General features: G+C 32.9%; 4 protein-coding genes across 7 annotated transcripts; 2 read left to right on the top strand and 2 right to left on the bottom strand.

Moving 5' to 3' along the window:
- Positions 1–3,546: 3,546 nt before the first annotated feature.
- LOC124843748 (acyl-CoA--sterol O-acyltransferase 1) lies at positions 3,547–5,356 on the top strand. 2 transcript variants are annotated; one of them, XM_088099017.1, is made up of 2 exons: positions 3,547–3,758; positions 3,972–5,356. In XM_088099017.1, the coding sequence occupies exon 2, from the start codon at positions 4,031–4,033 to the stop codon at positions 5,213–5,215; it is 1,185 nt and encodes a 394-aa protein (XP_087955143.1). In that variant the 5' UTR covers positions 3,547–3,758; positions 3,972–4,030; the 3' UTR covers positions 5,216–5,356. The 2 variants fall into 2 exon arrangements, with proteins under 2 accessions (XP_087955143.1, XP_087955142.1); XM_088099016.1 differs by having other exon boundaries at positions 3,548–3,758; positions 3,914–5,356.
- A 658-nt stretch (positions 5,357–6,014) lies between these two features.
- On the bottom strand, positions 6,015–8,774 carry LOC124843740 (structure-specific endonuclease subunit slx1). Of its 3 annotated transcripts, XM_088099018.1 has the most exons (4): positions 8,524–8,774; positions 7,977–8,083; positions 6,619–6,759; positions 6,015–6,290 (listed from the first exon to the last, which is right to left on the bottom strand). In XM_088099018.1, the coding sequence occupies exons 1-4, from the start codon at positions 8,727–8,729 to the stop codon at positions 6,250–6,252; spliced, it is 495 nt and encodes a 164-aa protein (XP_087955144.1). In that variant the 5' UTR covers positions 8,730–8,774; the 3' UTR covers positions 6,015–6,249. The 3 variants fall into 3 exon arrangements, with proteins under 3 accessions (XP_087955144.1, XP_047176507.1, XP_087955145.1); XM_047320551.2 differs by having other exon boundaries at positions 6,015–6,759; positions 8,524–8,773; XM_088099019.1 differs by lacking the exons at positions 6,015–6,290; positions 6,619–6,759 and adding an exon at positions 7,305–7,881.
- A 655-nt stretch (positions 8,775–9,429) lies between these two features.
- LOC148192241 (pheophytinase, chloroplastic-like) lies at positions 9,430–12,658 on the bottom strand. Its single transcript, XM_088099774.1, has 6 exons — positions 12,427–12,658; positions 11,336–12,095; positions 10,637–10,863; positions 10,310–10,501; positions 9,914–10,070; positions 9,430–9,833 (listed from the first exon to the last, which is right to left on the bottom strand). The coding sequence occupies exons 2-6, from the start codon at positions 12,077–12,079 to the stop codon at positions 9,582–9,584; spliced, it is 1,572 nt and encodes a 523-aa protein (XP_087955900.1). The 5' UTR covers positions 12,080–12,095; positions 12,427–12,658; the 3' UTR covers positions 9,430–9,581.
- A 694-nt stretch (positions 12,659–13,352) lies between these two features.
- Positions 13,353–15,652, top strand: LOC124843718 (equilibrative nucleotide transporter 1). The gene is made up of 2 exons (XM_047320533.2): positions 13,353–13,993; positions 14,766–15,652. The coding sequence occupies exons 1-2, from the start codon at positions 13,483–13,485 to the stop codon at positions 15,491–15,493; spliced, it is 1,239 nt and encodes a 412-aa protein (XP_047176489.2). The 5' UTR covers positions 13,353–13,482; the 3' UTR covers positions 15,494–15,652.
- The last annotated feature ends 1,081 nt before the right edge of the window (positions 15,653–16,733 follow it).

The following is a 16,733-nucleotide window of genomic DNA, read 5'->3' as shown; positions in this document are numbered from 1 at the left end:
TATTGTTTGTTGATTATATTATTTTTATTAGGTTGTTATTGGACAATACATTAATATCTAAAGTATATTATAGCAAATTTTATTATTTGTTATTCACATGCTATTTGAGTGTTATTGGATCATTTATTAATGTTTCACACTTATATTTAAATTTACTTCTTAAAATTTTATAAATCGTAAGAATGAAATAGACATATGATTTATTTTAAAAATAAAAGCGATTTTTAAATCAATTTACAGACGAAAAATATATAATTCTAATTAAATTAAAATGGAAAAATTATAATATATATGGGCCCTATATAGAAATTAATGAGATGTTGGTATGTTCTGTTATGCACATCAAACAAACCCAATTAGTTAGTGGACACTTCACTTTTTAGCCCAACAAGCCAAATGTGGACACTGCCCTTCACCAAACTCGAAAGCCACCCCACAACTTACACACCTTCCAAACTCCTCACAAATAACTACCACGAACATTAAAAATAGTTAGTTATAGAACAACATACATTTTCCTCTTCCTTATCATCTTATGTAGTTTTCACCATGAGTTCATGTTACTATTTAAGGTTTTCAATGTTTGAATTACTTATCTTAGTAATTTATTATCTTTATGTTCCTAATGATTTCTGGCTATAAGAGGAATGATGGTGTTTGATGGTTTTGGCCTTGGTTGGTGAGATGGTGAAGTGTCATTGATTCTGCTGGGAATTTGATTTTTCTTTTTAATATTAGTAGTCTTATATAGTTTAAAAAGTAGAAAAATTGACCTAGGAATATGTTATATTTGACTATACAAAATTTAATAATATATTTATCTAAAAAAATGTTTTTTTTTTCTCATCATTGGACCATGCTAGGATTTTTTTGACTATGACTTAGTTAACTCTACTAATCACACGTAATCAAACCGACGTTAATAAAATATCACCAGTACTAATCAAATTATACATAAGAAATATTAAATGGATATAATATCAAAACTTTGTAATATAGAAATTAAAATCAAATATTATTTTAAAATTAAATAAACTAACTGTGATTTAATATTAACAGAAGAAACAAAACCAAGAAAATTAAAAAATAACTTTTTACTATAATTAAAATAAAATATAACTTGTATCTGTAAGGACTAGAAAATATATATTTTTAGTAACGTGTGATTGTGATGAAAATTAAAGTTCCTGGTTTATTTAAAATATTATTAACATCATCGCACAATAAATTAAACATTTTATGATTTATATTTAACATTCAATTGTTATTAACATTACATACGAATTTTTTAAGTAAAGATTATGTATTTTTATGATTTTTTATTAAGATAAATTGAATTATTATTAAAAAAATCGAGGCTTTAAAATTAGAAATGTTGAGAAAACTTACTAAAGTCGATATTAATCAATGTGTCAATACATAAAAACAAATTTAATATCATACAGAGCTCAAAATTCTTGCTCATTCATGTATTACTCAATTTATCCATTTTTATCCGGTTTCCTTTACATTTATATTTCAATTAATATATAGTTGTAATAGTTATTTATTTTCAATAAAATAATTTTTGTGTGAAACTAATTTAACTTTATTGTAATAAATGTACTTTTTTTAGCGAGATGATTATTCCTAAACAAAATTAAAGATTTAAATTTTTGTCGGGAGAACTTTTATCTTAAAAAATCCTTATTTAAGAAAATAGTAAAATAAAAGCTTACGAGTAAATGTTATATTTGAAGTTAATATTTTTAACTTTAAACGTGAAGATAATTTTAAATCAAAAAGAAAAATTAACCCAATCATTACCAAAATTGCACGATATGCTGTGCTTTGATAACATAAGACTTACGAGGATTTAAAAAAATCGATGAACTACTTTGAGTACTTTTATTTATTTATTTATTACTTTTTTTAATTTGAAACTAATTTCCTATAACAAGGACATTTTCGATTTAACTATACGCTTAAATATTTAAATTATATATATATATATATATATATATATATATATATATATATATATATATATATATTTGAAATGAAGAAAATATCAATAAATTAAAATATTAACATAGGAAAATAATAACTAACTTTGAAAATGAATTTTAAAACAATGAGAAGCCATGTTTTGGAAAATTAATTAGAAAATGACAAGTATCTTATGTATTTTATAGATACTCAAATTTATATAAAATTTAAGTTAAAATAAATTAAACATACGGTGGGATATATGTGGTAATTAATTCAAGTGGTTATAAAAAAAATATGTTTGAAAAATAAAAAACCAATTGAATGTATAGATCAATTAGACTCTCTTAAAACGTGCATTAGATTAAGATTATGTTAATGCACTTTAATTTAATACGGAAGTAGTGTTGTTAAGATTTGGAAACCAGTGACTTTTAATATGAAGAGAATTATTTTGAGAGTAGGAAGAGTTAATTAACATCTAAAAAATTCAATTTTAATATAAAAATTTTAAATTGTTTATTTTGATATTTAAAAGGGAAAATTATTGAAAACTTTCAAAAGTAATCATTTGAGATATTTCTGAATTATTTATTAAATTTTACCGAATAGAAGTGTATTATTGTATCTTTTAAAAATAGGAAAGAAAATAAGCATAACAAAACAAAAACCAGTGTCCAATTATCAAAAGGAAGTTTCAATGGTTTTCTGTCAATAAATTGACAGTGATTCAAAAGATAAATCAAATTGATTCATTGAAGAATCACATTCACAAAATTAATTTTTTGTGACCACTTTTGTGACTGATTTTAATCCATCATAAGTATCACGTTGCTTCACATTCATATTAAAAAAAGCCCAATTTTTTATATTTTTAATAAAAATATCTATTTTTAATAAAAATATCTATTTTTAATTAATTGATCAATGTCTTATGACTGTTATTAACATCGGCATATAGCCATTAGGGTCAAACTCGACGGCCGCCCACTACTAAACAAACGGGCTGGCCAATACTTTTAGTTGGATTCGGTTCATCGAGTTCAAGAGTGTTTCTATTTTTTTTCTTTAACGAATTTTAAAACTTATGAGAGAATTAACGAATTTCAAAATTTATTAAAATTGTTCAATAAATTTTGAAATTCGATGAATTTTTTTTTTCAACATATTTCAAAATTATTGAAAGATTTAAAAAAAAAACGAATTTTAAAATTTGTTGAAAAAAATTATTTTTAGAATGTGAGAGTGTAGAAATTTTTTTTGGAATGTTCAACCCAAAGTGATCCCTCAGTCATCTCTAATTTATGAAATTTCAATATTTTTTTAAATGAAATATCAGATGGCAGATATTTGTTATTTGCATTTAATAACTGGATTCAGGTTGAAGCTAGAATGAGTTGGAATGTCTGCGGCCGTGTGTTCTTAGCCATAGCTTGGTAAACCGTTAGATACATCCAACGGTTGAGAAGATAAGTCAACGAAGTCAAACAATTATTCTATCTCTGTAGCTCCTATTCAAACAGTTTTAGTTTTTCCATAACAGGCCCATTTTACCATCTGCAGTTATCGCTCTTCCAATATTAGCCAATGTTTTTCATCTCTTATTTAAGATAATTACCCATAACCCTCAACCAAATCAAGAAACACATCGACATCATCGTTTCAATGCCAATAAAATTTTAGCTCAGATTTTGGTTGCGGCATCGAACATCATAGAAGAAAGAAAAAAGACCTTCAATTTAATGTTTTTCAAGTTACAGAGATGATCAGTCGGTAATGGGCACACCAAGGTATTAATTATTATTGAAATCTTTATCTATATTTACTACCAAAAGTAATCACCATTGATAATGAATAGAAAATCATAAATGCAGATTAATTTCAATATTTATAATAAAAGATGCTGCAAACTTTGAACTTTAAAACTAACAGCACTTGCTCACAGATTCGTTCTCCAATCTTCTGAAGCCTCACAAGCTGAGAATTGCTCTGTTTCATTTCAGAGTTCGGGTTTTGGAGAAGATAATATCAGAATCTGGTTTCTTCATCTTTACTTGTAGTCATGGAGGGTGAGATTATGAATCTCATGAAGGTGTGGTTCTCAGTTGTTGTCTCTTTATGCTACTGTTATTGGATCCGAAAGCTTGTTCCTGCAGGAACAATACGACTCTTCCTTTTTCTTCCGATCGTCTTCTTGTTCATTGTGCTTCCTCTGAGTCTTTCTTCTGTGCACTTCTGCGGCACCACAGGGTTCTTCATTGCCTGGCTAGGAAACTTCAAACTCTTGCTCTTAGCTTTCGACAAGGGACCTCTCTCCTCCGACGCATTCATCTCTCTTCCACGTTTTGTAGCAGTGGCATGTCTCCCCATCAAGATCCAGAAAAACCCAGCACGTTCTACCCGCATCCAATGTTCTTCAGCTGAAAATGGGAAAACCCCACATCCAGATTCGTCCAAAAGTTCCGATTTTGACACCAACCCATCTTCAATAAAGCCAAACTCTGTTACCAAACAAAACTTGTCCGCGGTATCATCCAAAAAGGCCGGTGGTACCCCATTTCTGGGGTATGCCCTAAAGGGTATTGCTGTGGGCATTTTGGTGAAGATCTATGACTACAGTGAGAGTATCAATCCGAATGTCCTTATGTGCATGTACTGTTTCCACATTTACTTCATGTTGGAAATAATCTTGGCGGTGGTCGCAGCAGCGGCGAAAACCTTGCTGGGGATGGAGCTGGAGCCGCAGTTCAAAAATCCACTCCTCTCGACCTCACTCCAAGACTTCTGGGGAAGGAGATGGAATCTCATGGTCACCAGCATCCTCCGACCAACGGTGTACGAACCGACCGTGAAAGCAGCATTGAAGATTGTTGGTCCCACGTGGGCCCCATTACCGGCAGTGATGAGCACCTTCGTGGTGTCGGGTTTGATGCACGAGTTGATACTGTTCTACCTGGGGAGGTCGGAGCCCACCTTCAGAATGACGTGCTTCTTTCTCCTTCACGGGATGAGTTTGATGGTGGAGATTGCGTTGAAGAGGGCCCTCACCGGCAGGTGGCGGTTGCCGAGGTTTCTGTCGGGGCCTTTGACCGTCGTATTTTTCATGGCCACCTGTTTTTCCCTGTTCCTGCCGGAGTTCATCCGGTGTCGGATTGACGTCAGGGCGTTTGAGGAATACGCCGCCTTGGGCCACCTTCTTACACCTCTCAGTTCCTCATTCTCAGCCATCTTTCACAACAAATCTTAGCAACTAGGAATAAATAATTTTTATGAGTAATTTGTTTCTATGCTATTTATTTTTTATTTAAATAACGCATGTTTATTTCTTATTTGATAGAGTTCATTACTTTGTAATTTTATCTGATGATTAAAATTCAATTTTCCCTCATCTCCAAAATATAATCGAAAAAACAAACTAAAAATACATTAATATTTAAAAAATTTCTTTATTATATTTTAATTTTTTTAATACATTTATCCATTTTTTTGCCCTTTTCAACACATAATAATTTTTTTTTTGTATTTTTTAATTTTTTTTGTAAATTATTTTATATTCTAAAATAAAAGAGATATTTTATTAATGTTGAAAGGTGTTGGATGAAAGATTGGACCTTTGTTTATGAACACGCAACACCCATTATTTCTCTTGTTATAAATGTATGAAAAAATTGGATAGTACACACTTATTAAAAAGAAAGCCAACGACTTAAATAAATATTCATAAAATCAAGAGTTCAATGGAACTTTTAAATTACACAATTTTAGTATTAACTTTAAAAGAAGTATTACTTAACATTTTATTATTATTATTATTATTATTAAATCATATAGTATAAGAATGCTTATACAAATAATAACATAAATAAATTTTAAATTCATATTATATGATTGATTTTTATTTTGGGCATCTAATAGATTAGTTATTTTGGTTTAAGTAACTTTTATTATTTACTTCAAATTTACTGTTCAAATGTTTATTAAAGTTAAACATTTATCATAAGGTGATTAAAAACGATATATTAAAATCTTTAAAGTTCAAAACAATATCTGCAACATCCATGCTTCATATACTCATCTCACTGTATTCGAAACGGACCAATCACATACTATCACATATTGTTAAAAAATTATAAAAAAAAAGACACATTTTCCTGTACAAAGATCATAAGAACCAAATGCTCATGCTACAATAATTTCCCTCATGATCCTCCGCAGGAAAAATATTACAATATTTTGATAGAATAAAGTATTATATCATTTCATGCTTACAAATGGCTGCTTTTATATTGACCTTTCGTCACTCATGCTGTACAGTGATCTTGCTGCAAAAGAGCCAATCAATGTCTATGATACAGTTTGCTACTAGAAAAATGTTAGCAACACACCTTCTGAAATATTCTTTACTATTACTTAAATTTATTAAAAATCATAAAAATTTGTGGACTTTACTTTTTTATTTAAACTCCACTCATTCGATTTTATAATTTTTAATAAATTTTAAATTGCAGCAGTTGAAAATTTTCTTAAATATCTGACCTATATTATAAACTTAGTGCAATTGATTAAAACACATACATAACATACATTGGCAGTTGAATCACAATGGATCCAAATGCCAAACGAATTCTAAGTGAGTGCAGTCGAGTGAACCTTTCACTTTTTTCAAAGCTGCTTGTCTGTGTTGCAGCAGAGGTAATGATGGATCTTCACTTTGTTCAGAGAGATGTTCACTTTGATTTTTGCGGGGAGCTTTCCTTGAGATAGCTTTCCATTTTGATTCAAATATACTAGCTACAATGATGAAGAAAAAAACGAAACAAGAATGCTTCAACTTCTTAGTTATGAGAAACTAGCAATGCTGAAATCATTAACAAAGCAAATACAAAAGGATGAGATAATCTTGCATAGAATCAGTATCCTAGTCAATTCAATAAAAGATAGCTGGATTGTTAGGTTGCAAGGAGTGTTTCACTGTTGGATAGGAAGAGATTCATTTGAGAGATACAACATCAATAGGATCTAAGTCCAACTATATATAAGAATTGTCACTTCTCTATCCAAAACCTACAATGAATTAATGGATTTTCAACTTTATATGGTGTTCTACTTTTTCATTCTACAATGTAAGACTTTGACTCAGACTAAAAATTCTAACATTCACGGTATTGCAAAAGATAAAACAAAAGAGTCGAGGAATTATGTGCCATTGCAAAAGATAAAATACCTCAAATTACCAATCACCATTAGATTAAAATGGCTATCAAATAGCGAACCTTATGACAAAGATACATATGGTGCCTAAAAAGACAACAGATTATAGCGCAATACAGTAAAAATGAGAAATATAATTCTATACATAATTTTCATCTTATTTCTCATCTCAGCACTCAGTTACATTTCATCAGATTACTACAGCTAAGAAAATACCCCATTGGCTAGTAAAAATAAATGATTTTATTACAAAAAACATAAATTAATTAGTTTATTGGGTTATTTGCCAATTAGTTAAACTGTTTCTTGTCTGCGTTCTATCTGTCTCCTCACCTTATTGTAATTTGTATACCTTCTCATAATTTGTAATCTATTTCCTCAAGTAAAGGAATTGGTATTATTCCCAAGTCAGGAAATTGATCACAAAGAAGTTGTAATCATTTCTGGACACAAAGAAGGCCCTGTTTCTGCAGGCCATTCAATTTCAGAAGCTTGGAAGTTGTAAGCAATAAGTATAAGATAACCCACAGATACAGCAAGAACAGCCTGAGGACTGAATTAAGTCCTCAGAATGGGTTCGGTGGAAGCAAAGGAAAGACAACAAGACCCTTATCGGTGAGTAATCTAATCTGACTTCTTTTGATACACAATTGCTGTGGAGAGTTGGCCTTAAGTAGCAAACTTCCCTAAAACTGATAAGAACTGCAGATTGAAACCTTAAAGAGCTGGCCGCAGTTAAGAAAAACAATCATGTAGTACCGTAATGTACGTAAAAGAACACAAAACCAGACATATACCTTCACTTCGGTCTGCAAAACCGCAAATGATGCATGCACAGATCCAAGGCCTTCCAGCACGGGATGCCTTTGCACCACCGTTAAGTTCCCCATTGTGCTGCTTCAAACTACATCAATTAAGCAGGAATCAAACGTCTATTATTACTTTAACTTCATTGCAAATTGCAGACATCAGTTTTGTAAAATTAAAACAAAAAACTTGCAAAATCAGCTAGATCAAAAGAACAAAAATTGAATGGGGTGTATAAGAACTCATTAAAGTAAGGATTTTTAGATTGGTTAACCTGTAGCTTAACTAGTGTCACAAACTTGGAGTTTCCTGAGCCAAAAATCCTATGAAATTTTACATTACGAACAAAGGCATTGTAGTTTACCATGGAATGGGAAAAATAGAGATACACGGATACAAAAGCACGACACTTTTCACACGTAAATACAAAAAAATAAAAATAAAATGAGCACCCACAGGGCAGGATGAGCAACTAAATCAAATTGAAGTTGACAGAGAGGTATAATTCAGCTGGGAAGATCGGAAAATTGAACTTACCGGCGAGGGAAATTGTTTGTGATCCCAACATAGGTTTTGATTGGATGGTTGGTGGAGAGGATGAGATAAACGCACCATGACTCTGACTCTGATTTTGGTTTGGCATTGAATTTTAGTTCTGATTTTGTCGGAGAGGACGATTTGCATAATTTAGGGTTTGGATTAGGGCGTTTGATGGAACGAAATTGGGTAGACAGCGTTCTCATAATTTACCGCTGTACCGTTGGAGCAGTTAGTCGCGTAGCCAGCCATTTCATACAACAAATATTATAGACGGTTTATGACTAATTTTAGTTTTTAAATTAAGCATACCTTTCATACAAAAATCACTTAAATTTAATTATATTTTATTTATCAATTTTATTTAAAAATATTTAATTGTATAAATTTTATTTTAGAAATATTTAATTGTATCAATTTTGTTAAAAAAGAAGTGACTTGCAATGCCAATACATTAGAGAATCATATTGGATTGCAACCAATGTAAAACAATTTTGGTTGATTTTAGGTGAGTTAAGTGTGATCTATGTTAGCCAAAATTGATTTAAATCACAAATTACTAAGATTGAAATATGACTTTAACAATATAAAAAAATTTCAAATTATATTTTATGTTTAGTTTAAATTTTTTATTAAATAATTTAATTACTCTAATAAAATAGTATAATTTTAGTTTTCTAAAAGAAAAATTACTCTTTTAAAATCTCTTATCTAAATTCATTCCTTCAAGTATGAGTTTGATCGAAGATATTTAGGAGATTAGGAAAGATCAGTGACAAATATTTATAGAAAAATGACAATTAGATATACATAATTTTTTCATATTTATTTTCCATTATTATTTTCATTTTATAAAAATTTATTTTTTATGATTATTTTCCTTTTGTAATATATATCACACGAGTGTAAACATACGTCATTCTAACATTGTTATATGGTTGGGAAACATCCGACAAGGACAATTGATTCGGATTATATAACTAATGTACATGGCACAAACAAATAATAATAACTAATCTACATAAGAGGAATGTTGTGCCACAGCTTAGCTCGTCGTGTCATTGAGATTTAGCTGCTGAATTTCTGAACTTGGGGCGAGGGTTGTCGATGTAAGATCGTATTCTGTCCAAAAGGGAGATTCTGGAGCCGAAGAATCTCACCATGGTTGATTTTCTTGAACCTTCTCTCAGAAATTCTAACTCCCACACGTTACCTTCTTTCACAGAGACTAAGTCATCAAGCAGTGGCAGTGATATAGAACCTTGAGATTCTACATTTCTGATCCACCCACGTAGCAAGAAATTTATCACCTGCAAATCATAACAGTACTTGCAGTATTACTCTTCAGCATCAACCATTTTCATGCAAGAAATTGCCATGTATAATATACCTCAGGCACTTCATCATGAGGACAGTGACCAGCAGGGCTTATTTGATAATATGCAGCTTCAGGCACCTTGCTTTTAACTTGGACTCCCCAAAGTGGCTTTACCCACGGATCTTCTCTTCCGTACATCAGGCACATTGGTATGTTCATTCTCCGACATCTAAATTGCAAACAAACTCAAAATCCTTAAATTGAAACCAAGATTCTAATACTGATAACTGTTGAGTCTATGACGAGAAAATTCACCGAAAAAATACAAATATAGTCTAATCATACAAGAGATTGATATCCCTCCTTACTAAAAATCTGGATTAACGGATTTTCAACTTTATACGGTGTTCCACTTCTTCATTTTTAACATTTGTCGTTAAAAAAAGTTAGAGAAGTAATAATGTCTACCTAGATAATGATTCATTGAAAGATAACTCTGCTTGTGGAGCACACATAATTGAAGCAAAAGCTGCTGATGCTGCAGGATGCCGTGTGGTTTCCACAATGTGTGAAATTAAACTATCTACATTCGTTGAATGGTCTGCATAAACCTGATTAAGTACCTCTGCAATACTTGCAGGATCACTGATTTTCTCCCACCTAGAGGGGAAATAAAATAAAACAACTATTTGGTCAAATAACAGTCTAACAGTGATAGAGGGTTACACAGATGATTATGCTAAAATATTGAAAACATGCTGTATGAAGCAAATCATAAAATGAAGTATTACTTACACCAACTCTGTCAGTTTTCTTACACTTGCTGGTAATGGAAACGTTCCAGCCCAAGGAAATATTTTTGCTAGGCGTGGATTCTTTATTGGATTAGGAAGAAACCCCCAAAAGGGTGTTGCATTAAGAAGTGTGACACCTTTCACTAAATGAGGGCTACGTGCCGCAAAATACAATGCAACATATCCTCCTAATGAGTTTCCCACAATGTACACTGGTTCTCCAATGACCTGCAGAAAACCAGTTTTATGGTCAATATCTAAGAACAAGGTATTTTCTTACTAAACCTAACTCAACCTCGTAAAACCCATTTATAAAATATGATTTGGAATCAACACAAGAAATTAATTTGATGATCAATATCCACAAACAATGTACTTTCTTACTAAACCTAACTCAATCTCATAAAATCGACTTATAAGATATAATTTTGAGTCATTTATATACTATAAACTCGTCTTATCTCAACATTTACCACAAGAGATCAATTTGATGGTCAATATATCCACAAACAAAGTACTTTCTTACTAAACCTAACTTAACCTCGTAAAACCGACTTATAAAATATGATTTAGAGTCATTTATATAATATAAACTCGTCTTATCTTAACATCTACCATTTTTCACCACATAGTTTGAGTAAAAATTTATTTCTTTGTTATGAAAAACCTGCTAGCTGCTATCAAATGGCATGTCACCAACCTCTTCTATGAAGTATCGAACTTGGTCATGCCATAAATCAATGGAGTATACAAGATTAGTGGCCCACGGTTCCGTTTCATCTCCAAAACCCCATGAAGAAGCATTTCTATTTGAAGTATCTCCTTCCTTGTTATACCGAGGAGCAGGATCTTCAAAGGGCAAGGACAATCCTTGGCCTAGAAAATCCAGTGCCCATACTCTATTATCACGCCCCAAATCTCTCAGTTGCTTTTCATAATGGAAAGAGCCAACACCAAAACCAGGAAGAAACACAACAGGTGGAGAATCCACGTTCTCACATCCTGCCTTTTCATAGTGAACATTGAGCTTAGGCTTCCATTCCCAAAAGCAACTACTTATTGGAGCACCACATTCACCATTTGACCCATCTGGCAAACCTGGAATGAGAATATTCCTAGTTGCAGACTCTTCTATCTCTGAAATATCTGTTAAACCCTTTTCACCGTCAATCACATAGCCCTCGTATCTATCACTGTAGGCCCTGCAATTGATTCTTTTGAACCCTTCAAGAACAGTCAGAGACCCAACCAAATCTCTTTGCTGCTCCTTTTTATCATGAAATCTCACTGACCCTCTTCTAGAAATGGTATTGGTATAACAAACTTCACGCTCTCTGAAAATGGGAATCCTAGAATGACGTGAATTTGAAGACTTTTCATCCGATTTCCTCTGCAAGTTCACCACTTGACAGCATGGTCCAGATCTATACGAGAGAATTTCCATACCCAAAAACTGAATTCTGCAACAATCACCCACCAAATGATCATCGTAAAGAAAGGAATAAAAAGGTAGAACTGATAGTTTCGAAGTTCAAATTGATTTCTGTTTTCATCTATCAAACAAAACCAGTAATGTCTTTAACTGTTTATACAGTAAAAGCATAACCAAATTTGTATAGCAAGGGAAGAAGAAAGAGCAAACGGAACTAACTAGAAACACGAGCATGGAGTTGGAACACATCAATTTATAGTTTTTTTTTTTCATGCATATTTAATTCGAACAGAGAAGCCAATCTTTACAATCACAGTAATAACTTAAAAAAAAAAAAAAGGTGGCCGACGATAATGTACCCTTTAATTTAATGAAGGAAATGACATGCGAATCTGCTTCTCTTTGAAACTCGGAGTTTTTAAGGAGATTCTGATATGCTCCTCCTTTCTAGGAAGGCTTTTCTTCTTCATAAGCGTACAAAAATTTAACTTTTTGTTTCATATTCTGCCACTTTGAGAAGAAGAAATATGAATAAATTAGCGCTGGGAGATGCAGAGGCAAACGAGAAAGACAACATGTCGGACAAACTACAGATAAAACTAAAACGACAACAGTTATACCAGTCATATAATTTTTCTATAAATATCATTTTTCGTGGTCTGCATGTTCTTTATTTTTCTTTTATAAAAGTAAAAAATATATAAAGTTATTCCTACAGAAGTAATTTCTCACGTGGAAATCTCCACAGCCACTAAGATGATGAAGGCAGATTTTCTATTCAGATAATATTTTAAATTTATCTGAATGTTTTATGTCAAATTACAGAGTCATATGTGTATGTTTTTTTTTTCTGTAAGAGATATTTTAGCTTCAAACCTGTATGTGATGGTGAAGTGCAGTGAGTAGCTCATAACAAGAATCTTTCATTATCAATAGATTAAATTTTATCTGAAGATTTTTCTTTGCTTTATTTTGATTAACGTACTTTATGTAAACAATTTTCATAAAAAAATGTGTTTTTAGAATAATTTGATTTGGTCTTTATTTAAAAGAATGATAACGGGCTTCCGCCGCTAGGGACTGGGCCTTAGGCCCAGTACTGCAGAAAAACGTGTCTATTCATTCTTGTGTTCCTGCACGTGCTTAAAGTAAGTCTGTTTTTAGAAACTAATAAAAAAAAAAGCAACAGTGATATCAATTTAAAGTGGGATTAGATTTGAATATTAATTATAAAATAATTATTGGTTTAAATGTGCATGAAAAAGTAAAATAAAAAAGGAGAGAGAGAAGAACGAGAATCTGAAATATCTAATTGAAAATGGTGTTGCCTTGCGTGAGTAACTACTTTACTTTTCCCGTTGGCAGTGTTCGAAGCGGTGGTTGAGCATTGGTAATCCGGAACGGAACGAAACGAGATGGTTTTCACGGAGTCCTCTCTTCTCCTTCCGTCCGGTTCGAACAGCAGGAAGAGCAATGTTCCGGAAGACAAATGGGATTTGGCGTACATAGTGTATTTCTCCCTGGGATTCGGTTACCTTCTCCCATGGAACGCTTTCATCACAGCCGTTGATTACTTCTCCTATCTTTACCCTGACACCAGCGTTGACCGCGTCTTCGCCGTCGTTTACATGCTTATCGGCCTCGTCGGAATCTCCCTCATCATCCTGTACCGCTACAGCTCCAAAGCCTTTCTCAGAATCAACCTTGGTTTGGTCCTCTTCGTCGTTTCGCTCCTCATCGTTCCCCTAGTTGACGCCTTCTACGTCAGGGGTCGTGTCGGAGTCATCGGTGGATTCTACGCCGCCGCCTTCGCCATCGGCCTCTCCGGCGTCGCTGATGCGCTCGTGCAGGGTTCCATTGTTGGCTCCGCCGGCGAGCTGCCGGAGAGGTACATGCAAGCTGTCATAGCTGGCACAGGCGGTTCTGGTAGTCCTCTAATTAATTACCTTCATTGGTTCATAGTTTAGTTCTTTTTGGTGGATGCATCGTGTGAGTTTTGTATGATATGGTACTGAGTGGGGGATGTGGTATCTATTATTCAATCATATTACGGTTTAGACATTCTCTCTTCATTTAGGTCGTTTTGTTAGATGAATAGATGTTCTCTGATAACTTCCTGCGCTAACCTCAGGGATTTCACATGCTTATCAAGTGTCGGTATCAGATTATATGTAGCACATGTTCTTACTAAATTGGAGAATTTTAAAAAGCACGTTCGTAGTGTAGTCATGGGAATCTTGGATTCTTCAGCAGATTTTGCTTTTGGCGGGTGAATACTCTTAAGCATTTTATGCTAAGGTTGTCTGTTTAGAACTTGTGGCTGTGCCAGAGAGTCAAAAAGTGATAACGGTACCATGTTGGTGTCCCGAGTCTCCTTTCCTTTAGCATTTATGTTCTTGCAATGGCTAATACACTAAACAATTGTTTGTGAAACACTCAAGACAGAGCTTAATTATGAGTTGAAACTGTATGTTTAGGCAATATAAACGACTTGAGCAGATTTCAGTTTTATATGGTTTTTCTATTTCATGGTAAAAAAAACTTATCTTATGTCTGTAGCTCATTATTAATCTACTGGTTTTGGGTTCACACACACATATGCAAATATTTTGAGAAGTTATTGATATATATTTCTTTGGTTATCGAACTCAGGTGGATAAATTGTTCTCTGTTTTTATTGTGGATGTTTTCATTTCAGGGGTGCTTGCTTCTGTCCTGAGGATAATCACAAAAGCTGTTTACCCACAAGATGCCTCTGGCCTACAAAAGAGTGCAAATCTATACTTCTCTGTATCAATTGTGATTGTGTTCATATGCATGGTTTTATATAACATGGTGCACAAACTTCCTATTATGAAGTATTATAATGAACTTAAGGTTGAGGCTGCTGCTGCAAATGGAGACAGTGGTCCCCCAACTGGAGTTGTCTGGAGGTCGACTTTATGGGATATTGTTGGAAGCATCAAGTGGTATGGATTTGGCATTGTGCTCATTTATGCTGTGACTCTGGCAATTTTTCCTGGTTACATTACTGAGGATGTGCACTCTGAAGTCCTTAAGGATTGGTATCCAATTCTCCTAATTGCTGCGTATAATGTGTTTGATCTGGTTGGCAAGTCTCTGACTGCAGTTTATCTCCTACAGAATGCAAAAGTTGCAATAGGTAGTTGCATAGCAAGATTGCTGTTTTTCCCTCTCTTCTTAGGGTGCTTGCATGGTCCCCAATTCTTCCGGACTGAGATTCCCGTGACGATACTAACTTGCCTCTTAGGGCTTACTAATGGCTACCTAACCAGTGTATTGATGATTATGATTCCTAAAGCTGTAAAGTCGCAGCATGCAGAGACTGCAGGGATTGTGAGTGTATTATTCTTAGTTTTTGGTCTGGCTTGTGGGTCTGTTATAGCTTGGTTTTGGGTCATCTGACCAAGAAATTTGTGTTAATATGGGGACTGTGATGCGTCTTGTGTGTCTTTCCTCAATCAGAAATCAAAAACTGTAATAAATTTCCTTAATTTGTTTCCAAATAATATGAAAATTTGTAGCCTTATCTGTTGATATAATGATACTGCTTTCAATTCTAAACAGCTACTGTCGGTTCCTCCTGTGTTTTTTATGGTTTATAGATGGATAAACAAAAGTAAAGCCTGCGCAAGCATGATTCACCTGTAATTTTTCTGTTCCTCCATTTACAACAAATGTAAGTTGAGATGCCACTAACTACTAAACTCCTTATAATTGTAGTTACTTTTATGGACTGCCAAGTCTGATTCCGATTATAAACTTACAGGAAGAAAAAGAAAAAGATCCTGTAATAGAGACTGAGGAAAGTTTCTTTCCCCTTAGAGGAATGGTTGGAAAATAAATCTTCAATTTGTCCTAGAATAGTCTTACTTTAATATCTTATTTCTCTAGCACTGATATTTTTTTTCTTCTAGCTTCTGGCTGAATTTAGTACAGATAGAATTGCCAGTGGAATATGATATGATAATAAAGAGTTAATGTCCATGGTCCAATCGCACACCTGAGATCCCTCCTTCCTTCCTAAGATCACTTGGAAATTTTGAACTTATGGGCAAACTTTTCTCTTTATTTTTCAAACTTTTTGAAGAGCAAAAGAACATTTTACTGTATAATAATGCATTTAATAGCTCGATTTTATTTTTTATATTCAAGTTTGTAAATTTGGTTCATCTCAACATAAACAATAGGAACAAATAGTATAAGAGGCAATTAATATACACAAGACAACTATTCCATGATTCCGTCTAACACTATATATACTTCATGAACTTTATCCTATAAATAAACATCCTCTTCTGATTCCCATTTTAGACCAATAATCTGCATAAAACTGTATGGTTTTGATGTTTCCTGCATCAACTTCCCATCTCAAACTCTTGATTTCTGCCAGTAAACTCATTATCTGCAGTCACAGATGGAGAAAATACCAAAAACATTTTTTGGGTTTTCAATTTTCTTTTCAAAAAAAGTAAGAGAGGAAAACAAGATAACATGGACAACAGAAGTTATCTTTAAGTTTGAAGGAAAAAGATTTCCAGGAAATGCAACCAGATGAATTTTGAAAAATTTAATTAGAGAACCAGCGTATTCATGTTTCAGGATTAATTTAAATATTTGTTAAAATTTTAAGTATTTTTCTTTG

The sequence above is a fragment of the Vigna umbellata genome, chromosome 9 (assembly GCF_029865625.1).
Source record: "Vigna umbellata cultivar VRB3 chromosome 9, Vumbellata_1.0, whole genome shotgun sequence".
NCBI lineage: Eukaryota > Viridiplantae > Streptophyta > Magnoliopsida > Fabales > Fabaceae > Vigna > Vigna umbellata.
The sequence above is the reverse complement of the archived record's forward strand: the minus strand, read 5'-3'. Positions and strand labels throughout refer to the sequence as shown.

Bases quoted from the DNA above. Each gene is read 5' to 3' on its own strand.
- LOC124843718 (XM_047320533.2), top strand. From the start codon at position 13,483: ATGGTTTTCACGGAGTCCTCTCTTCTCCTTCCGTCCGGTTCGAACAGC. The intron at 13,994-14,765 runs GTAGTCCTCTAA...TTTTCATTTCAG, and splicing joins AGCTGGCACAGGCGGTTCTG to GGGTGCTTGCTTCTGTCCTG.
- LOC148192241 (XM_088099774.1), bottom strand. From the start codon at position 12,079: ATGGAAATTCTCTCGTATAGATCTGGACCATGCTGTCAAGTGGTGAAC. The intron at 10,864-11,335 runs GTTGGTGACATG...GGTTTTCTGCAG, and splicing joins TTCGATACTTCATAGAAGAG to GTCATTGGAGAACCAGTGTA. The intron at 10,502-10,636 runs GTAAGTAATACT...TTTCCCCTCTAG, and splicing joins AGAAAACTGACAGAGTTGGT to GTGGGAGAAAATCAGTGATC.
- LOC124843740 (XM_088099019.1), bottom strand. From the start codon at position 8,729: ATGAGAACGCTGTCTACCCAATTTCGTTCCATCAAACGCCCTAATCCA. The intron at 8,084-8,523 runs GTAAGTTCAATT...TAATTGATGTAG, and splicing joins ACAAACAATTTCCCTCGCCG to TTTGAAGCAGCACAATGGGG. The intron at 7,882-7,976 runs GTATATGTCTGG...TTCAATCTGCAG, and splicing joins TTTTGCAGACCGAAGTGAAG to TTCTTATCAGTTTTAGGGAA.
- LOC124843748 (XM_088099017.1), top strand. From the start codon at position 4,031: ATGGAGGGTGAGATTATGAATCTCATGAAGGTGTGGTTCTCAGTTGTT.